Here is a 21,746-nt window from a genome sequence, read left to right as displayed (position 1 = left end):
CAGAGGGAGTGAGAGGGACAGAGAGGTCGGAGAGAGACGGACATGTTGTTAGAGAGCGAGAGAGGGAGGGAGAGAGAGAGAGAGAGTCAGAGGGAGTGAGAGTGACAGAGAGGTCGGGAGAGAGACGGAGAGGTTGTTAGAGAGCGAGGGAGGGAGAGAGAGAGAGAGAGAGAGTCAGAGGGAGTGAGAGTGACAGAGAGGTCGGGAGAGAGACGGAGAGGTTGTTAGAGAGCGAGAGAGGGAGGGAGAGAGAGAGAGAGAGTCAGAGGGAGTGAGAGTGACAGAGAGGTCGGGAGAGAGACGGAGAGGTTGTTAGAGAGCGAGGGAGGGAGAGAGAGAGTGTGAAGGATAGAGAGGTCGGGAGAGAGACGGAGAGGTTGTTACAGAGCGAGAGAGGGAAGGAGAGAGAGAGAGAGTCAGAGAGTGAGAGGGACAGAGGTCGGGAGAGAGATGGAGAGGTTGTTAGAGAGCGAGAGAGGGAGGGAGGGAGAGAGAGTCAGAGAGAGTGAGGGACAGAGAGGTCGGGAGAGAGACGGAGAGGTTGTTAGAGAGCGAGAGAGGGAGGGAGAGAGAGAGAGTCAGAGAGAGTGAGAGAGACAGAGAGGTCGGGAGAGAGATGGAGAGGTTGTTAGAGAGCGAGGGAGGGAGGGAGAGAGAGTCAGAGAGTGTAAGAGGGACAGAGGGGTCGGGAGAGAGACGGAGAGGTTGTTCGATAGCGAGAGAGGGAGGGAGAGAGAGAGAGTCAGAGAGTGAGAGGGACAGAGAGGTCGGGAGAGAGATGGAGAGGTTGTTAGAGAGCGAGAGAGGGAGGGAGGAGAGAGAGTCAGAGAGTGAGAGGGACAGAGAGGTCGGGAGAGAGACGGAGAGGTTGTTAGAGAGCGAGGGAGGGAGAGAGAGAGTGTGAAGGACAGAGAGGTCGGGAGAGAGACGGAGAGGTTGTTACAGAGCGAGAGAGGGAAGGAGAGAGAGAGTCAGAGAGTGAGAGGGACAGAGGTCGGGAGAGAGACGGAGAGGTTGTTAGAGAGCGAGAGAGGGAGGGAGGGAGAGAGAGTCAGAGTTAATGTGAGGGACAGAGAGGCCGGGAGAGAGATGGAGAGGTTGTTAGAGAGCGAGAGAAGGAAGGAGACAGAGAGAGAGTCAGAGAGTGAGAGGGACAGAGAGGTCGGGAGAGAGATGGAGAGGTTGTTAGAGAGCGAGGGAGGGAGGGAGAGAGAGAGTGTCAGAGAGAGTGAGAGGGACAGAGAGGTCGGGAGAGAGACGGAGGTTGTTAGAGAGCGAGAGAAGGAAGGAGAGAGAGAGAGAGTCAGAGAGAGTGAGAGGGACAGAGAGGTCAGGAGAGAGATGGAGAGGTTGTTAGAGAGCGAGAGAGGGAGGGAGGGAGAGAGAGTGAGGGACAGAGAGGTCGGGAGAGAGACGGAGAGGTTGTTAGAGCGCGAGAGAGAGAGGGAGAGAGAGAGAGTCAGAGAGATTGAGAGGGACAGAGGTCGGGAGAGAGATGGAGAGGTTGTTAGAGAGCAAGAGAGGGAGGGAGGGAGAGAGAGAGAGGGACAGAGAGAGAGACGGAGAGGTTGTTAGTGAGCGAGAGAGGGAGGGAGGGAGAGAGAGTCAGAGAGAGTGAGAGGGACAGAGAGGTCGGGAGAGAGATGGAGAGGTTGTTAGAGAGCGAGAGAGGGAGAGAGAGAGAGTCAGAGAGAGTGAGAGGGACAGAGAGGTCAGGAGAGAGATGGAGAGGTTGTTAGAGAGCGAGAGAGGGAGGGAGGGAGAGAGAGAGAGAGGGACAGAGAGGTCGGGAGAGAGATGGAGAGGTTGTTAGTGAGCGAGAGAGGGAGGGAGGGAGAGAGAGTCAGAGAGAGTGAGAGGGACAGAGAGGTTGGGAGAGAGACGGAGAGGTTGTTAGAGAGCGAGGGAGGGAAAGAGAGAGTGTGAAGGACAGAGAGGTCGGGAGAGAGACGGAGAGGTTGTTACAGAGCGAGAGAGGGAAGGAGAGAGAGAGAGAGTCAGAGAGTGAGAGGGACAGAGAGGTCGGGAGAGAGATGGAGAGGTTGTTAGAGAGCGAGAGAGGGAGGGAGGGAGAGAGAGTCAGAGAGTGAGAGGGACAGAGAGGTCGGGAGAGAGACGGAGAGGTTGTTAGAGAGCGAGGGAGGGAGAGAGAGAGTGTGAAGGACAGAGAGGTCGGGAGAGAGACGGAGAGGTTGTTACAGAGCGAGAGAGGGAAGGAGAGAGAGAGTCAGAGAGTGAGAGGGACAGAGGTCGGGAGAGAGACGGAGAGGTTGTTAGAGAGCGAGAGAGGGAGGGAGGGAGAGAGAGTCAGAGTTAATGTGAGGGACAGAGAGGCCGGGAGAGAGATGGAGAGGTTGTTAGAGAGCGAGAGAAGGAAGGAGAGAGAGAGAGAGTCAGAGAGTGAGAGGGACAGAGAAGTCGGGAGAGAGATGGAGAGGTTGTTAGAGAGCGAGGGAGGGAGGGAGAGAGAGAGTGTCAGAGAGAGTGAGAGGGACAGAGAGGTCGGGAGAGAGACGGAGGTTGTTAGAGAGCGAGAGAAGGAAGGAGAGAGAGAGAGAGTCAGAGAGAGTGAGAGGGACAGAGAGGTCAGGAGAGAGATGGAGAGGTTGTTAGAGAGCGAGAGAGGGAGGGAGGGAGAGAGAGTGAGGGACAGAGAGGTCGGGAGAGAGACTGAGAGGTTGTTAGAGCGCGAGAGAGAGAGGGAGAGAGAGAGAGTCAGAGAGATTGAGAGGGACAGAGGTCGGGAGAGAGATGGAGAGGTTGTTAGAGAGCAAGAGAGGGAGGGAGGGAGAGAGAGAGAGGGACAGAGAGAGAGACGGAGAGGTTGTTAGTGAGCGAGAGAGGGAGGGAGGGAGAGAGAGTCAGAGAGAGTGAGAGGGACAGAGAGGTCGGGAGAGAGACGGAGAGGTTGTTAGAGAGCGAGAGAGGGAGGGAGGGAGAGAGAGTCAGAGTTAATGAGAGGGACAGAGAGGCCGGGAGAGAGATGGAGAGGTTGTTAGAGAGCGAGAGAGGGAGGGAGGGAGAGAGGGTCAGAGAGAGTGAGGGACAGAGAGGTCGGGAGAGAGACGGAGAGGTTGTTAGAGAGCGAGAGAGGGAGGGGGGAGAGAGAGTCAGAGAGAGTGAGAGGGACAGAGAGGTCGGGAGAGAGATGGTTGTTAGAGAGCGAGGGAGGGAGGGAGGGAGAGAGAGTCAGAGAGAGTGAGAGGGACAGAGAGGTCGGGAGAGAGACGGAGGTTGTTAGAGAGCGAGAGAAGGAAGGAGAGAGAGAGAGAGTCAGAGAGAGTGAGAGGGACAGAGAGGTCAGGAGAGAGATGGAGAGGTTGTTAGAGAGCGAGAGAGGGAGGGAGGGAGAGAGAGTGTGAGGGACAGAGAGGTCGGGAGAGAGACGGAGAGGTTGTTAGAGCGCGAGGGAGGGAGAGAGAGAGAGTCAGAGAGATTGAGAGGGACAGAGGTCGGGAGAGAGATGGAGAGGTTGTTAGAGAGCGAGAGAGGGAGGGAGGGAGAGAGAGAGAGAGGGACAGAGAGAGAGACGGAGAGGTTGTTAGTGAGCGAGAGAGGGAGGGAGGGAGAGAGAGTCAGAGAGAGTGAGAGGTACAGAGAGGTCGGGAGAGAGACGGAGAGGTTGTTAGAGAGCGAGAGAGGGAGAGAGAGAGAGAGAGTCAGAGAGAGTGAGAGGGACAGAGAGGTCGGGAGAGAGATGGAGATATTGTTAGTGAGCGAGAGAGGGAGGGAGAGAGAGAGAGAGAGAGAGGGACAGAGAGGTCGGGAGAGAGACGGAGAGGTTGTTAGAGAGTGAGAGAGGGAGGGGGAGAGAGAGAGTCAGAGAGTGAGAGGAACAGAGAGGTCAGGAGAGAGATGGAGAGGTTGTTAGAGAGCGAGAGAGGGAGGGAGAGAGAGAGAGTCAGAGAAAATGAGAGGGACAGAGAGGTCGGGAGAGAGATGGAGAGGTTATTAGAGAGCGAGAGAGGGAGAGAGAGAGTCAGAGAGATTGAGAGGGACAGAGGTCGGGAGAGAGATGGAGAGGTTGTTAGAGAGCAAGAGAGGGAGGGAGGGAGAGAGAGAGAGAGGGACAGAGAGAGAGACGGAGAGGTTGTTAGTGAGCGAGAGAGGGAGGGAGAGAGAGAGAGTCAGAGAGATTGAGAGGGACAGAGGTCGGGAGAGAGATGGAGAGGTTGTTAGAGAGCGAGAGAGGGAGGGAGGGAGAGAGAGAGAGAGGGACAGAGAGAGAGACGGAGAGGTTGTTAGTGAGCGAGAGAGGGAGGGAGGGAGAGAGAGTCAGAGAGAGTGAGAGGTACAGAGAGGTCAGGAGAGAGACGGAGAGGTTGTTAGAGAGCGAGAGAGGGAGAGAGAGAGAGAGAGTCAGAGAGAGTGAGAGGGACAGAGAGGTCGGGAGAGAGTTGGAGAGGTTGTTAGAGAGCGAGAGAGGGAGGGAGAGAGAGAGAGTCAGAGAGTGAGAGGGACAGAGAGGTCGGGAGAGAGACGGAGATATTGTTAGTGAGCGAGAGAGGGAGGGAGGGAGAGATAGTCAGAGAGAGTGAGAGGGACAGAGAGGTCGGGAGGGAGACGGAGATATTGTTAGTGAGCGAGAGAGGTTGTTAGAGAGCGAGAGAGGGAGAGAGAGTGAGAGTGACAGAGAGGTCGGGAGAGAGATGGAGAGGTTGTTAGAGCGAGAGAGGGAGGGAGAGAGAGAGAGAGAGAGAGGGACAGAGAGGTCGGGAGAGAGACGGAGAGGTTGTTAGAGAGTGAGAGAGGGAGGGAGAGAGAGAGAGTCAGAGAAAATGAGAGGGACAGAGAGGTCGGGAGAGAGATGGAGAGGTTATGAGAGAGCGAGAGAGGGAGGGAGAGAGAGAGAGTCAGAGAGAGTGAGAGGGACAGAGACGTCGGGAGAGAGACAGAGATGTTAGAGAGCGAGAGAGGGAAGGAGAGAGAGAGAGTCAGAGAGTGAGAGGAACAGAGAGGTCGGGAGAGAGACGGAGAGGTTGTTAGAGCGCGAGAGAGGGAGGGAGGGAGAGAGAGAGAGAGGGACAGAGAGAGAGACGGAGAGGTTGTTAGTGAGCGAGAGAGGGAGAGAGAGAGAGAGAGAGGGACAGAGAGGTCGGGAGAGAGGTTGTTAGTGAGCGAGAGAGGGAGGGAGGGAGAGAGAGTCAGAGAGAGTGAGAGGGACAGAGAGGTTGGGAGAGAGTCGGAGAGGTTGTTAGAGAGCGAGAGAGGGAAGGAGAGAGAGAGTCAGAGAGAGTGAGAGGAACAGAGAGGTCGGGAGAGAGACGGAGAGGTTGTTAGAGAGCGAGAGAGTGAGAGAGAGAGAGAGTGAGAGGGACAGAGGTTGGGAGAGAGATGGAGAGGTTGTTAGAGAGCGAGAGAGGGAGGGAGGGAGAGAGAGTCAGAGAGAGTGAGAGGGACAGAGAGGTCGGGAGAGAGATGGAGAGTTTGTTAGAGAGCGAGAGAGGGAGGGAGGGAGAGAGAGAGAGAGTGACAGAGAGGTCGGGAGAGAGACGGAGAGGTTGTTAGAGAGCGAGAGAGGGAGGGCGGGAGAGAGAGAGAGAGGGACAGAGAGAGAGACGGAGAGGTTGTTAGTGAGCGAGAGAGGGAGGGAGGGAAAGAGAGTCAGAGAGAGTGAGAGGGACAGAGAGGTCAGGAGAGAGACGGAGAGGTTGTTAGAGAGCGAGAGAGGGAGAGAGAGAGAGAGGGACAGAGAGGTCGGGAGAGAGACGGAGAGGTTGTTAGTGAGCGAGAGAGGGAGGGAGGGAGAGAGAGTCAGAGAGAGTGAGAGGGACAGAGAGGTCGGGAGAGAGACGGAGAGGTTGTTAGTGAGCGAGAGAGGGAGGGAGGGAGAGAGAGTCAGAGAGAGTGAGAGGGACAGAGAGGTCGGGAGAGAGACGGAGAGGTTGTTAGAGAGCGAGAGAGGGAGAGAGAGAGAGAGAGAGAGTGAGAGGGACAGAGAGGTCGGGAGAGAGATGGAGAGGTTGTTAGAGAGCGAGAGAGGGAGGGAGAGAGAGAGAGAGAGAGAGGGACAGAGAGGTCGGGAGAGAGATGGAGAGGTTGTTAGAGAGCGAGAGAGGGAGAGAGAGAGAGAGAGAGTGAGAGGGACAGAGAGGTCGGGAGAGAGATGGAGAGGTTGTTAGTGAGGCGAGAGAGGGAGGGAGAGAGAGAGAGAGAGAGAGGGGCAGAGAGGTCGGGAGAGAGACGGAGAGGTTGTTAGAGAGCGAGAGAGGGAGGGAGAGAGAGAGAGTCAGAGAAAGTGAGAGGGACAGAGAGGTCGGGAGAGAGATGGAGAGGTTATTAGAGAGCGAGAGAGGGTGGGAGAGAGAGAGAGTCAGAGAGAGTGAGAGGGACAGAGACGTCGGGAGAGAGACAGAGATGTTAGAGAGCGAGAGAGGGAAGGAGAGAGAGAAAGAGTCAGAGAGAGTGAGAAGAACAGAGAGGTCGGGAGAGAGACGGAGAGGTTGTTAGAGAGCGAGAGAGGGAGGGGGAGTGAGAGAGTCAGAGAGGATTGAGAGGGACAGAGAGGTCGGGAGAGAGACGGAGAGGTTGTTAGAGAGCGAGAGAGGGAGGGGGAGTGAGAGAGTCAGAGAGATTGAGAGGGACAGAGAGGTCGGGAGAGAGACGGAGAGGTTGTTAGAGAGCGAGAGAGGGAAGGAGAGAGAGAGAGAGTCAGAGAGTGAGAGGGACAGAGGCCGGGAGAGAGATGGAGAGGTTGTTAGAGAGTGAGAGAGGGAGGGAGAGAGAGAGAGTCAGAGAGAGTGAGAGGGACAGAGGGGTCGGGAGAGAGATGGAGAGGTTGTTAGAGCGCGAGAGAGGGAGAGAGAGAGTCAGACAGAGTGAGAGAGACAGAGAGGTCGGGAGAGAGACGGAGATGTTGTTAGAGAGCGAGAGAGGGAGGGAGAGAGAGAGAGAGAGTTAGAGAGAGTGAGAGGGACAGAGGTCGGGAGAGAGATGGAGAGGTTGTTAGAGATCGAGCGAGGGAGAGAGTGAGAGAGAGTTAGAGAGAGAGAGAGTGACAGAGAGGTCGGGAGAGAGACGGAGAGGTTGTTAGTGAGCGAGAGAGGGAGGGAGGGAGAGAGAGTCAGAGAGAGTGAGAGGGACAGAGAGGTCGGGAGAGAGACGGAGAGGTTGTTAGAGATCGAGCGAGGGAGAGAGAGAGAGAGAGGGACAGAGAGAGAGATGGAGAGGTTGTTAGAGAGCGAGAGAGGGAGGGAGAGAGAGAGTCAGAGAGAGTGAGAGGGACAGAGAGGTCGGGAGAGAGACGGAGAGGTTGTTAGAGAGTGAGAGAGGGAGGGAGGGAGAGAGAGTCAGAGAGAGTGAGAGGGACAGAGAGGTCGGGAGAGAGACGGAGAGGTTGTTAGAGAGTGAGAGAGGGAGGGAGGGAGAGAGAGTCAGAGAGAGTGAGAGGGACAGAGAGGTCGGGAGAGAGACGGAGAGGTTGTTAGAGAGTGAGAGAGGGAGGGAGTGAGAGGGACAGAGAGGTCGGGAGAGAGACGGAGAGGTTGTTAGAGAGTGAGAGAGGGAGGGAGTGAGAGGGACAGAGGTCGTGAGAGTGATGTTCAGCGGGGGAGAGAGAGAGACAGAGAGGTTGTTGGAGACAGAACCAGAGATGGAGAGGAGAGCGAGAGAGTATGGGAGAGATTGAGAGGGAGAGAAACAATAAGCAATGGACAGTAGGTGCCGGAGTAGGCCATTCGGCCCTTCGAGCCAGCACCGCCATTCATTGTGATCATGGCTGATCATACACAATCAGTACCCCGTTCCTGCCCTCTCCCCATATCCCTCAACTCCGCTATCTTTAAGAGCTCTATCTAACTCTCTCTTGAATGCATCCAGAGACTTGGCCTCCACTGCCTTCTGGGTCAGAGCATTCCACATATCCACCACTCTCTGGGTGAAAAACTGCGGCCTCTCTTTCTGGACTCACCCATCAGCGGGAAGATGCTTCCTGCCTCCAGCGTGTCCAATCCCTTAATAATCTTATATGTTTCATTCGGATCCCCTCTCATCCTTCTACATTCCAGTGTATACATTCCCAGTCGTTCCAATCTTTCAACATATGACAGTCCCGCCATTCCGGGAATTAACCTTGTGAACCTACGCTGCACTCCCTCAATAGCAAGAATGTCCTTCCTCACATTTGGAGACCAAAACTGCACACAATACTCCAGGTGGGGTCTCACCAGGGCCCTGTACAGCTGCAGAAGGACCTCTTTACTCCCGTACTCAATTCCTCTTTTTATAAAGGCCAGCATGCCATTAGCTTTCTTCACTGCCTGATGTATCTGCATGCTTGCTTTCGTTGACTGATGTACAAGAACACCGAGATCTCGTTGTACTTCCTCTTTTCCTATCTTGACTCCATTTAGATAGTAATCTGCCTTCCTGTTCTTGCCACCAAAGTGGATAACCTCACATTTATCCACATTAAACTGCATCTGCCATGCATCTGCCCACCCACCCAACCTGTCCAAGTCACCCTGCATTCTCATAACATCCTCCTGACATTTCACACTGCCACCCAGCTTTGTGTCATCGGAAAATTGGCTAATGTTACTTTTAACCCCTTCATCTAAATCATTAATTATTAGAGAGAAACAGAGATAGAGAGAGAGAGAGAGAGAGAGACTCGGGCCATGAGAGGGACAGAGGCTGTGAGAGGGAGGTAAGGAGGGGCAAAGAGAGAGGGAGAGAAAAAGAGTTGAGAGGTTGAGAGAAAGCTGAAGAGAGGGGGAGAGGGATGGGGACCGGTAATCAGAGACAGATTGAGAGAAAGGTGTAGAGAGAAAGAGAATTGAATTTTCATTTCTTACATCCGTCATGTAACCAGTCCGTCTAAATGTGCAATTTACTGTGATTTGTAGTAAATAGTATTTACGACAGGACAGTCAATATAACGTATAAATACAACTGTATCAGTGTGAGTTAATCAGTCTGATGGCCTGGTGGGAGAAGCTGTCCCGGAGCCTGTTGGTCCTGGCTTTTATGCTGCGGTGCCGATTCCCAGACGGTAGCGGCTGGAACAGTTTGTGGTTGGGGCGACTCGGGCCCCTTTTTACACACCTGTCTCTGTAAGTGTCCGGAATCGTGGGAAGTTCACACTACAGATGGGCTGGGCTGTCCGCACCACTCTCTGCAGAGTCCTGCGATGGAGGGAGGTACCGTTCCCGTACCGGGCAGTGATGCAGCCGGTCAGGATGCTCTCGATCGTGACCCCCGTAGAAAGTTCTTGGGATCTGAGGGCCCGTCCCAAACTTCCTCAACCGTCTGAGGTGAAAGAGGCGCTGTCGTGTCTTTTTCACCACCTCAGAGCCGGTGTGTACAGACCACGTGAGGTCCTCGGTGATGTTTATGCCAAGGAACTTAAAGCTGCTCACCCTCTCAACCCCAGATCCGTTGATGTCGATAGGGGTTAGCCCGTCTCCATTCCTCCTGTCGTCCACGACGTTGAGGGAGAGGTTGTTTTCTCGACACCACTGTGTCGGGGTGATGACTTCTTCTCTGTGGGCTGCCTGGTTATTATCTGAGATTCGGCCAATCAGTGTAGTGTCGTTGGCAAATTTAATTAGCGGATCGGAGCTGTGGGTGGCAACGCAGGGTGAAGGAGGGGGAGGCGGGTTGAGAGAGAGAGAGAGACAGAGAGAGAGAGAGAGAGAGATTGAGGGAGTCTGAACATTCTCCATCTCGCCAGGTATCGAACAGAACATCGAGCGAGATGAGGTAACGTCGTCTGCCGATATGAGAATCCGCAAGTCACAGGTGGGTCCGCCGCAGCAACTTCATCCCCTCCCCGAGGGAGGTAGGGTCCTGAGAGGGGACACACCGTGAATAGTGGGGAGTGTCGAGGAGGACGGGGGGACCTCGGTGTACGAGGGTAAGACACGCCCCGTGAACGGTGGGGAGTGTCGAGGGACGGGGGGGACCTCGGTGTACGAGGGTAGGACACGCACCGTGAACGGTGGGGAGTGTCGAGGGACGGGGGGACCTCGGTGTACGAGGGTAGGACACGCACCGTAAAACGGTGGGGAGTGTCGAGGGACGGGGGACCTCGCCGTACGAGGGTAGGACACGCACCGTGAACGGTGGGGAGTGTCGAGGGACGGGGGACCTCGGCGTACGAGGGTAGGACACGCACCGTGAACGGTGGGGGAGTGTCGAGGGACGGGGGACCTCGGCGAACGAGGGTAGGACACGCACCGTGAACGGTGGGGAATGTCGAGGGACGGGGGACCTCGGCGTACGAGGGTAGGACACACACCGTGAACGGTGGGGAGTGTCAAGGGACGGGGGACCTCGGCGTACGAGGGTAGGACACACACCGTGAACGGTGGGGGAGTGTCGAGGGACGGGGGGGACCTCGGCGTACGAGGGTGGGACACACACCGTGAAACGTGGGGTGTGTCGAGGGACGGGGGGGGACCTCGGCGTACGAGGGTAGAACACACACCGTGAACGGTGGGGAGTGTCGAGGGACAGGGGGACCTCAGCATACGAGGGTGGGAACACACACCGTGAACGGTGGGGGAGTGTCGAGGGACGGGGGGACCTCGGCGTACGAGGGTAAGACACGCCCCGTGAACGGTGGGGAGTGTCGAGGGACGGGGGGACCTCGGTGTACGAGGGTAGGACACGCACCTCGTGAACGGTGGGGAGTGTCGAGGGACGGGGGGACCTCGGCGTACGAGGGTCGGACACGCACCGTGAACGGTGGGGAGTGTCGAGGGGACGGGGGGACCTCGGCGTACGAGGGTAGGACACGCACCGTAAACGGTGGGGAGTGTCGAGGGACGGGGGGACCTCGGCGTACGAGGGGTAGGACACGCACCGTGAACGGTGGGGAGTGTCGAGGGACGGGGGACCTCGCCGTACGAGGGTAGGACACGCACCGTGAACGGTGGGGAGTGTCGAGGGACGGGGGACCTCGGCGTACGAGGGTAGGACACGCACCGTGAACGGTGGGGAGTGTCGAGGGACGGGGGACCTCGGCGAACGAGGGTAGGACACGCACCGTGAACGGTGGGGAGTGTCGAGGGACGGGGGACCTCGGCGTACGAGGGTAGGACACACACCGTGAACGGTGGGGAGTGTCGAGGGACGGGGGGACCTCGGCGTACGAGGGTGGGACACACACCGTGAACGTGGGGTGTGTCGAGGGACGGGGGGGGGACCTCGGCGTACGAGGGTCGGACACACACCGTGAATGGTGGGAAGCGTCGAGGGACGGGGGGACCTCGGTGTACGAGGGGTAGAACACACACCGTGAACGGTGGGGAGTGTCGAGGGACAGGGGGACCTCAGCATACGAGGGTGGGAACACACACCGTGAACGGTGGGGAGTGTCGAGGGACGGGGGACCTCGGCGTACGAGGGTAGAACACACACCCGTGAGACGGTGGGGAGTGTCGAGGGGACAGGGGGGACCTCAGCCTACGAGGGTGGGAACACACCACCGTGAACGGTGGGGAGTGTCGAGGGACGGGGGGACCTCGGCGTACGAGGGTGGGACACACACCGTGAACGGTGGGGAGTGTCGAGGGACAGGGGGACCTCGGCGTACGAGGGTAGGACACGCACCGTGAACGGTGGGGAGTGTCAAGGGACGGGGGGACCTCGGTGTACGAGGGTAGGACACGCACCGTGAACGGTGGGGAGTGTCGAGGGACGGGGGGACCTCGGTGTACGAGGGTAGGAGACGCACCGTGAACGGTGGGGAGTGTCGAGGACGGGGGGACCTCGGCGTACGAGGGTGGGACACACACTGTGAACAGTGGGGAGTGTCGAGGGACGGGGGGACCTCGGCGTACGAGGGTAGGACACGCACTGTGAACGGTGGGGAGTGTCGAGGGACGGGGGGACCTCGGCGTACGAGGGTGGGACACGCACCGTGAACGGTGGGGAGTGTCGAGGGACGGGGGGACCTCGGCGTACGAGGGTGGGACACACACCGTGAACGGTGGGGAGTGTCGAGGGACAGGGGGACCTCAGCATACGAGGGTGGGAACACACACCGTGAACGGTGGGGAGTGTCGAGGGACGGGGGGACCTCGGCGTACGAGGGTGGGACACACACCGTGAACGGTGGGGAGTGTCGAGGGACAGGGGGACCTCGGCGTACGAGGGTAGGACACGCACCGTGAACGGTGGGGAGTGTCGAGGGACGGGGGGACCTCGGTGTACGAGGGTAGGACACGCACCGTGAACGGTGGGGAGTGTCGAGGGACGGGGGGACCTCGGTGTACGAGGGTAGGAGACGCACCGTGAACGGTGGGGAGTGTCGAGGGACGGGGGGACCTCGGCGTACGAGGGTGGGACACACACTGTGAACAGTGGGGAGTGTCGAGGGACGGGGGGACCTCGGCGTACGAGGGTAGGACACGCACCGTGAACGGTGGGGAGTGTCGAGGGACGGGGGGGACCCTCGGCGTACGAGGGTGGGACACGCACCGTGAACGGTGGGGAGTGTCGAGGGGACGGGGGGACCTCGGGCGTACGAGGGTGGACACGCACTGTGAACGGTGGGGAGTGTCGAGGGACGGGGGGGACCTCGGCGTACGAGGGTAAGACACGCCCCGTGAACGGTGGGGAGTGTCGAGGGACGGGGGGACCTCGGGGGTACGAGGGTAGGACACGCACCGTGAACGGTGGGGAGTGTCGTACGAGGGGTCGGACACGCACCGTGAACGGTGGGGAGTGTCGAGGGACGGGGGACCTCGGCGTACGAGGGTAGGACAACGCACCGTAAACGGTGGGGAGTGTCGAGGGACGGGGGGGACCTCGGCGTACGAGGGTAGGACACGCACCGTGAACGGTGGGGAGTGTCGAGGGACGGGGGACCTCGCCGTACGAGGGTAGGACACGCACCAGTGAGACGGTGGGAGTGTCGAGGGACGGGGGACCTCGGCGTACGAGGGTAGGACACGCACCGTGAACGGTGGGGGAGTGTCGAGGGACGGGGGACCTCGGCGAACGAGGGTAGGACACGCACCGTGAACGGTGGGGAGTGTCGAGGGACGGGGGACCTCGGCGTACGAGGGTGGGACACGCACCGTGAACGGTGGGGAGTGTCGAGGGACGGGGGGACCTCGGCGTACGAGGGTGGGACACGCACCGTGAACGGTGGGGAGTGTCGAGGGACGGGGGGGACCTCGGCGTACGAGGTGGGACACGCACCGTGAACGGTGGGGAGTGTCGAGGGACGGGGGGACCTCGGCGTACGAGGGGTAGGACACGCACCGTGAACGGTGGGGAGTGTCGAGGGACGGGGGACCTCGCCGTACGAGGGTAGGACACGCACCGTGAACGGTGGGGAGTGTCGAGGGACGGGGGACCTCGGCGTACGAGGGTAGGACACGCACCGTGAACGGTGGGGAGTGTCGAGGACGGGGGACCTCGCCGTACGAGGGTAGGACACGCACCGTGAACGGTGGGGAGTGTCGAGGGACGGGGGACCCTCGGCGTACGAGGGTAGGACACGCACCGTGAACGGTGGGGAGTGTCGAGGGACGGGGGACCTCGGCGTACGAGGGTAGGACACGCACCGTGAACGGTGGGGAGTGTCGAGGGACGGGGGGACCTCGGCGTACGAGGGTGGGACACGCACCGTGAACGGTGGGGAGTGTCGAGGGACGGGGGGACCTCGGCGTACGAGGGTGGGACACGCACTGTGAACGGTGGGGAGTGTCGAGGGACGGGGGGACCTCGCGTACGAGGGTAAGACACGCCCCCGTGAACGGTGGGGAGTGTCGAGGGACGGGGGGACCTCGGGGTACGAGGGTAGGACACGCACCGTGAACGGTGGGGAGTGTCGAGGGACGGGGGGACCTCGGCGTACGAGGGTCGGACACGCACCGTGAACGGTGGGGAGTGTCGAGGGACGGGGGGACCTCGGCGTACAGAGGGTAGGACACGCACCGTAAACGGTGGGGAGTGTCGAGGGACGGGGGGACCTCGGCGTACGAGGGGTAGGACACGCACCGTGAACGGTGGGAGTGTCGAGGGACGGGGGACCTCGCCGTACGAGGGTAGGACACGCACCGTGAACGGTGGGGGAGTGTCGAGGGGACGGGGGACCTCGGCGTACGAGGGTAGGACACGCACCGTGAACGGTGGGGAGTGCTCGAGGGACGGGGACCTCGGCGAACGAGGGTAGGACACGCACCGTGAACGGTGGGGAGTGTCGAGGGACGGGGGACCTCGCGGCGTACGAGGGTAGGACACACACCGTGAACGGTGGGGAGTGTCGAGGGACGGGGGGACCTCGGCGTACGAGGGTGGGACACACACCGTGAACGTGGGGTGTGTCGAGGGACGGGGGGGGACCTCGGCGTACGAGGGTCGGACACACACCGTGAATGGTGGGAAGCGTCGAGGGACGGGGGGACCTCGGTGTACGAGGGTAGAGAACACACACCGTGAACGGTGGGGAGTGTCGAGGGACAGGGGGACCTCAGCATACGAGGGTGGGAACACACACCGTGAACGGTGGGGAGTGTCGAGGGACGGGGGGACCTCGGCGTACGAGGGTGGGACACACACGTGAACGGTGGGGAGTGTCGAGGGACAGGGGGACCTCGGCGTACGAGGGTAGGACACGCACCGTGAACGGTGGGGGAGTGTCAAGGGACGGGGGGACCTCGGTGTACGAGGGTAGGACACGCACCGTGAACGGTGGGGAGTGTCGAGGGACGGGGGGACCTCGGTGTACGAGGGTAGGAGACGCACCGTGAACGGTGGGGAGTGTCGAGGGACGGGGGGACCTCGGCGTACGAGGGTGGGACACACACTGTGAACGGTGGGGAGTGTCGAGGGACGGGGGGACCTCGGCGTACGAGGGTAGGACACGCACTGTGAACGGTGGGGAGTGTCGAGGGACGGGGGGGACCTCGGCGTACGAGGGTGGGACACGCACCGTGAACGGTGGGGAGTGTCGAGGGACGGGGGGACCTCGGCTTACGAGGGTGGGACACACACCGTGAACGGTGGGGAGTGTCGAGGGACAGGGGGGACCTCAGCATACGAGGGTGGGAACACACACGTGAACGGTGGGGAGTGTCGAGGGACGGGGGGACCTCGGCGTACGAGGGTGGGACACACACCGTGAACGGTGGGGAGTGTCGAGGGACAGGGGGACCTCGGCGTACGAGGGTAGGACACGCACCGTGAACGGTGGGGAGTGTCAAGGGACGGGGGGACCTCGGTGTACGAGGGTAGGACACGCACCGTGAACGGTGGGGAGTGTCGAGGGACGGGGGGACCTCGGTGTACGAGGGTAGTAGACGCACCGTGAACGGTGGGGAGTGTCGAGGGACGGAGGGGGACCCTCGGCGTACGAGGGTGGGACACACACTGTGAACAGTGGGGAGTGTCGAGGGACGGGGGGACCTCGGCGACGAGGGTGGGACACGCACCGTGAACGGTGGGGAGTGTCGAGGGACGGGGGGACCTCGGCGGTACGAGGGTGGGACACGCACCGTGAACGGTGGGGAGTGTCGAGGGACGGGGGGGACCTCGGCGTACGAGGGTAGGACACGCACCGTGAACGGTGGGGAGTGTCGAGGGACGGGGGACCTCGCCGTACGAGGGTAGGACACGCACCGTGAACGGTGGGGAGTGTCGAGGGACGGGGGACCTCGGCGTACGAGGGTAGGACACGCACCGTGAACGGTGGGAGTGTCGAGGGACGGGGGACCTCGCCGTACGAGGGTAGGACACGCACCGTGAACGGTGGGGAGTGTCGAGGGGACGGGGGACCTCGGCGTACGAGGGTAGGACACGCACCGTGAACGGTGGGGAGTGTCGAGGGACGGGGGACCTCGGCGTACGAGGGTAGGACACGCACCGTGAACGGTGGGGAGTGTCGAGGGACGGGGGACCTCGGCGTACGAGGGTAGGACACACACCGTGAACGGTGGGGAGTGTCGAGGGACGGGGGGGACCTCGGCGTACGAGGGTGGGACACACACCGTGAACGGTGGGGAGTGTCGAGGGATGGGAGGACCTCGGGGTACGAGGGTAGGACACACACCGTGAACGGTGGGGAGTGTGGAGGGACGGGGGGGACCTCGGCGTACGAGGGTAGGACACATACCGTGAACGGTGAGGAGTGTCGAGGGACGGGAGGACCTCGGTGTACGAGGTAGGACGCGCACCGTGAACGGAGGGTAGAGTCGAGGGTTGTCTCTGTTTGATCGGGGGGGTCTGGTGATGTGCTAACCGTTGCCCCTCTCCACCCCCCCAGCACTCGGTGCTGTCGCGGAAGTTCGTGGAGGTGATGACCCGTTACAATGAGGCGCAGGTCGATTTCCGGGAGCGCCAGCAAGGGCCGTATCCAGCGGCAGCTGGAGATCAGTGAGTCCGAGCCCCGTCCCCGTCCCCCGTCTGCACTGGGGGGGCGGCGTGTGTCTGTGTGAGAGAGAGAGGGAGAGCGAGACGAGAGAGGGGGGCAGAGAGACAGAGAGAGAGAGTGTGAGAGAGAGAGTGAGTGAGTCCGAGCCCCGTCCCCCGTCTCCCGTCTGCACTGGGGGGCGGCCTGTGTCTGTGTGAGGGAGAGAGGGAGAGCGAGACGGAGAGAGGGGGCAGAGAGACAGAGAGAGAGAGTGTGAGAGAGAGAGTGAGTGAGTCCGAGCCCCGTCCCCCGTCTCCCGTCTGCACTGGGGGGCGGCCTGTGTCTGTGTGAGAGAGAGACGGAGAGAGGAGAGAGAGCGAGACGGAGAGAAAGAGAGATGGAGAGTCAGAGGAGAGAGAGTGTGAGAGAGTGAGTGAGTCCGAGCCCCGTCTCCCGTCTGCACTGGGGGCGGCCTGTGTCTGTGTGAGGGAGAGAGGGAGAGAGAGACGGAGAGAGCGAGACGGAGAGAGGGGGGCAGAGAGACAGAGAGAGAGCGTGTGAGAGAGAGAGTGAGTGAGTCCGAGCCCCGTCCCCCGTCTCCCGTCTGCACTGGGGGGCGGCCTGTGTCTGTGTGAGGGAGAGCGAGACGGAGAGAAGGGGGCAGAGAGACAGAGAGAGAGAGTGTGAGAGAGAGAGTGAGTGAGTCCGAGCCCCGTCCCCGTCTCCCGTCTGCACTGGGGGCGGCCTGTGTCTGTGTGAGGGAGAGACGGAGAGAGGGAGAGAGAGCGAGACGGAGAGAGAGAGATGGAGAGTCAGAGAGAGAGAGTGTGAGAGAGTGAGTGAGTCCGAGCCCCGTCTCCCGTCTGCACTGGGGGGCGGCCTGTGTCTGTGTGAGAGAGAGAGATGGAGAGACAGAGAGAGAGAGTGTGAGAGAGAGAGTGAGTGAGTCCGAGCCCCGTCCCCCCGTCTCCCGTCTGCACTGGGGGGCGGCCTGTGTCTGTGTGAGGGAGAGCGAGACGGAGAGAGGGGGGCAGAGAGACAGAGAGAGAGAGTGTGAGAGAGTGAGTGAGTCCGAGCCCCGTCCTCCCATCTGCACTGGGGGGCGGCCTGTGTCTGTGTGAGGGAGAGAGGGAGAGAGAGACGGAGAGAGCGAGATGGAGAGAGAGAGAGAGATGGAGAGACAGAGAGAGAGAGTGTGAGAGAGAGAGTGCGTGCGTCTGAGCCCCGTCCCCCGTCTCCCGTCTGCACTGGAGAGCGGCGTGTGTCTGTGTGAGAGAGAGACGGAGAGAGGGAGAGAGAGCGAGACGGAGAGAGAGAGATGGAGAGACAGAGAGAGAGAGTGTGAGTGAGAGAGTGAGTGAGTCCGAGCCCCGTCTCCCGTCTGCACTGGGGGGCGGCCCTGTGTCTGTGTGAGAGAGAGAGGGAGGGAGAGACGGAGAGAGGGGGGCAGAGAGACAGAGAGACAGAGTGTGAGAGAGAGAGAAAAACGGGGGAGACAGAGAGAGGGGAAAGGGAGAGAGAGAGAGAGAAGGGGAGAGAGGTAGAGAGAGTGAGAGAGAGAGAAAAACGGGGCAGACAGAGAGAGGGGAAAGGGAGAGAGAGAGAGACAGAGAGAAGTGGAGAGAGAGAGTGAGAGAGATGAGAAAACCAGAGGGGGGAGACAGAGAGGGGGCAGAGAGAAGGTGAAAGAGGGAGAGAGAGAGACAGACAGAGAGAAATGGGGAGAGAGGGGGTTGGGGGAGAGAGAGAGGGAGAGAAAGAGAGAGGGGGGAGAGAGTGAGAGAAAGAAAGAGTGAGGGAGAGGGAGAGAGAAAGAGAGAGAGGGAGAGAGAAAGAGGGAGAGGGAGAGAGAGAAAGTGAGGGAGAGGGAGAGAGATGGAGAGAGAGAGGGGGGGTATGTGTCTGAGTGCCGGTGTGATTGTGTGGGTGTGTATGTGCGTACTGTCCTCATGGAGGGGACCCGGGTGAGTGAGTGTCTCGGTGAGCGAGCGGGTCGGTGGGAGATTTCCTCCTGTAATTCCTCCCCTCTCCAACCCACCCCCCGACAGCTGGGAAGGTGACAACGGACGAAGAGCTGGAGGAAATGCTGGAGAGTGGAAACCCGGCCATCTTCACCTCGGGGGTGAGTGAACCCCCTCTCCCCCTCTGCAACTCCACCTCCCTCCCATTCCCCCCTCCCTCTCTGTCTCTGCTTCCTTCTGTCCTCCCTCCCTCCCTCCCTCTGCAACTCCCCCTCCCCTCATTCCCCCTCCTCTCCCCTCATTCCCCCTCCTCTCTCTGTCTCTCTCCTTCCTTCTCTCTCCCTCTCTCCCTCCCCCTATCCCCCTTCCCCCTCCCTTCCCCATCTCTCCCATTCTTCCTCTTTCTCGTTCTCCCCCTCTCCCTCTCCCCCTCTCCCTCCCCGTTCTCCCTCTCTCTTCCCGTTCTCCCTCTCGTCCTCCCCCCTCTCTCTCATTCTCCCCCTCTCTCCCTCCCCATTCTCCCTCTCTCTTTTCCGTTCTCCCTCTCTCTCTCACTCGTTCTCCCCCCTCTCTCTCATTCTTCCCCTCTCTCCCTCTGTACCCCTCTCTCCCCTGTCTCCCCCTCCACTCCCCATTCTCTCTCTCCTGTTCTCCCTCCCTCTCGTTCTCTCTCTCTCCCCCCCTCCCTCTCTCTCCTCCCCTATTTCTCTCTCTCTCTCTCTTCCCCCCTCTCTCCTACCCCCGTTTCTCTCTCCCCCCCTCCCTCTGTACCCCTCTCTCCCCTGTCTCCCGTTCTCCCTCCCTCTCTCTCTCCCCCTCTCTCTCTCCCTCCCCCCGTTTCTCTCTCTCTCTCTCATCTCTGCCCCCCGCCCGACAGATCATCGAGTCTCAGATCTCGAAGCAGGCGCTGAGTGAGATCGAGTCCCGTCACCGTGACATCGTGCGTCTGGAGAGCAGTATCCTCTCTGTACCCCTCTCTCCCCTGTCTCCCGTTCTCCCTCCCTCTCTCTCTCCCTCTCCCCGCTTCTCTCTCTCTCTCTCATCTCTGCCCCCCGCCCGACAGATCATCGAGTCTCAGATCTCGAAGCAGGCGCTGAGTGAGATCGAGTCCCGTCACCGTGACATCGTGCGTCTGGAGAGCAGTATCCTCTCTGTACCCCTCTCTCCCCTGTCTCCCGTTCTCCCTCCCTCTCTCTCTCCCTCTCCCCGCTTCTCTCTCTCTCTCTCATCTCTGCCCCCCGCCCGACAGATCATCGAGTCTCAGATCTCGAAGCAGGCGCTGAGTGAGATCGAGTCCCGTCACCGTGACATCGTGCGTCTGGAGAGCAGTATCCTCTCTGTACCCCTCTCTCCCCTGTCTCCCGTTCTCCCTCCCTCTCTCTCTCCCTCTCCCCGCTTCTCTCTCTCTCTCTCATCTCTGCCCCCCGCCCGACAGATCATCGAGTCTCAGATCTCGAAGCAGGCGCTGAGTGAGATCGAGTCCCGTCACCGTGACATCGTGCGTCTGGAGAGCAGTATCCTCTCTGTACCCTCTCTCCCCTGTCTCCCGTTCTCCCTCCCTCTCTCTCTCCCTCTCCCCGCTTCTCTCTCTCTCTCTCATCTCTGCCCCCCGCCCGACAGATCATCGAGTCTCAGATCTCGAAGCAGGCGCTGAGTGAGATCGAGTCCCGTCACCGTGACATCGTGCGTCTGGAGAGCAGTATCCTCTCTGTACCCCTCTCTCCCCTGTCTCCCGTTCTCCCTCCCTCTCTCTCTCCCTCTCCCCGCTTCTCTCTCTCTCTCTCATCTCTGCCCCCCGCCCGACAGATCATCGAGTCTCAGATCTCGAAGCAGGCGCTGAGTGAGATCGAGTCCCGTCACCGTGACATCGTGCGTCTGGAGAGCAGTATCCGCGAGTTGCATGACATGTTCACCGACATTGCCATGCTGGTGGAGAATCAGGTACGGCCTGGGGCGGGGATCCCTCCGGCTGAGGGACGGGGGGGCGGGGATCCCTCCGGCTGAGGGACGGGGGGGGGCGGGGATCCCTCCGGCTGAGGGACGGGGGGGGCGGGGATCCCTCCGGCTGAGGGACGGGGGGGGGCGGGGATCCCTCCGGCTGAGGGACGGGGGGGGGCGGGGATCCCTCCGGCTGAGGGACGGGGGGGCGTGGTCCCTCCGGCTGAGGGACGGGGGGCGGGGATCCCTCCGGCTGAGGGACGGGGGGGGCGGGGATCCCTCCGGCTGAGGGACGGGGATCCCTCCGGCTGAGGGACGGGGGGGGCGGGGATCCCTCCGGCTGAGGGACGGGGGGGGGCGGGGATCCCTCCGGCTGAGGGACGGGGGGGGCGGGGATCCCTCCGGCTGAGGGACGGGGGGGGCGGGGATCCCTCCGGCTGAGGGACGGGGGGGGCGGGGATCCCTCCGGCTGAGGGACGGGGGGGGCGGGGATCCCCTCCGGCTGAGGGACGGGGGGGGCGGGGATCCCTCCGGCTGAGGGACGGGGGGGCGTGGGTCCCTCCGGCTGAGGGACGGGGGGGCGGGGATCCCTCCGGCTGAGGGACGGGGGGTCGGGGGTCCCTCCGGCTGAGGGACGGGGGGGGCGGGGATCCCTCCGGCTGAGGGACGGGGGGGGCGGGGATCCCTCCGGCTGAGGGACGGGGGGGGCGGGGATCCCTCCGGCTGAGGGACGGGGGGGGGGGCGGGGATCCCTCCGGCTGAGGGACGGGGGGGGGCGGGGATCCCTCCGGCTGAGGGACGGGGGGGGCGTGGTCCCTCCGGCTGAGGGACGGGGGGCGGGGGATCCCTCCGGCTGAGGGACGGGGGGTCGGGGGTCCCTCCGGCTGAGGGACGGGGGGGCGGGGATCCCTCCGGCTGAGGGACGGGGGGCGGGGATCCCTCCGGCTGAGGGACGGAGGGTCGGGGATCCCTCCGACTGAGGGACGGGGATCCCTCCGGCTGAGGGACGGGGGGCGGGGATCCCTCCGGCTGAGGGACGGGGATCCCTCCGGCTGAGGGAAGGGGGGCGGGGTCCCTCCGGCTGAGGGACGGGGGGGGCGGGGATCCCTCCGGCTGAGGGACGGGGGGGGCGGGGATCCCTCCGGCTGAGGGACGGGGGGTCGGGGATCCCTCCGGCTGAGGGACGGGGGGGGCGGGGATCCCTCCGGCTGAGGGACGGAGGGCGGGGTCCCTCCGGCTGAGGGACGGGGGGCGGGGTCCCTCCGGCTGAGGGACGGGGGGGTCGGGGGTCCCTCTGGCTGAGGGACGGGGGGGCGGGGGTCCCTCCGGCTGAGGGACGGGGGGGGGGGCGGGGATCCCTCAGGCTGAGGGACGGGGGGTCAGGGGATCCCTCCGGCTGAGGGACGGGGGACGGGGATCCCTCTGGCTGAGGGACGGGGGGGGGCGGGGTCCCTCCGGCTGAGGGACGGGGGGCGGGGTCCCTCCGGCTGAGGGACGGGGGGTCGGGGGTCCCCTCTGGCTGAGGGACGGGGGGCGGGGGT

The 21,746-nt window shown here is 61.6% G+C and overlaps 1 protein-coding gene and 1 long non-coding RNA gene across 2 annotated transcripts in view; both read left to right on the top strand.

Annotated features, from left to right (window-relative positions):
- LOC132387841 (syntaxin-3-like) overlaps positions 1–20,271 on the top strand; it is a 34,934-nt gene extending 14,663 nt beyond the window's left edge. The window contains 5 exon segments of the mRNA XM_059960200.1: positions 9,674–9,741; positions 16,220–16,294; positions 16,296–16,329; positions 18,355–18,428; positions 20,074–20,271. Coding sequence (XP_059816183.1) covers positions 9,674–9,741; positions 16,220–16,294; positions 16,296–16,329; positions 18,355–18,428; positions 20,074–20,271 — 449 coding nt within the window.
- LOC132387844 (uncharacterized) lies at positions 1,812–5,156 on the top strand. The gene is made up of 3 exons (XR_009510046.1): positions 1,812–2,353; positions 2,520–2,657; positions 3,216–5,156. It is a non-coding gene; the product is annotated as an uncharacterized LOC132387844 (long non-coding RNA).
- Positions 20,272–21,746: the final 1,475 nt, after the last annotated feature.

The sequence above is a fragment of the Hypanus sabinus genome, unplaced genomic scaffold (assembly GCF_030144855.1).
Source record: "Hypanus sabinus isolate sHypSab1 unplaced genomic scaffold, sHypSab1.hap1 scaffold_2267, whole genome shotgun sequence".
NCBI lineage: Eukaryota > Metazoa > Chordata > Chondrichthyes > Myliobatiformes > Dasyatidae > Hypanus > Hypanus sabinus.
Note: the sequence above shows the minus strand (reverse complement) of the source record. Positions and strands in the feature narration are given on the sequence as shown.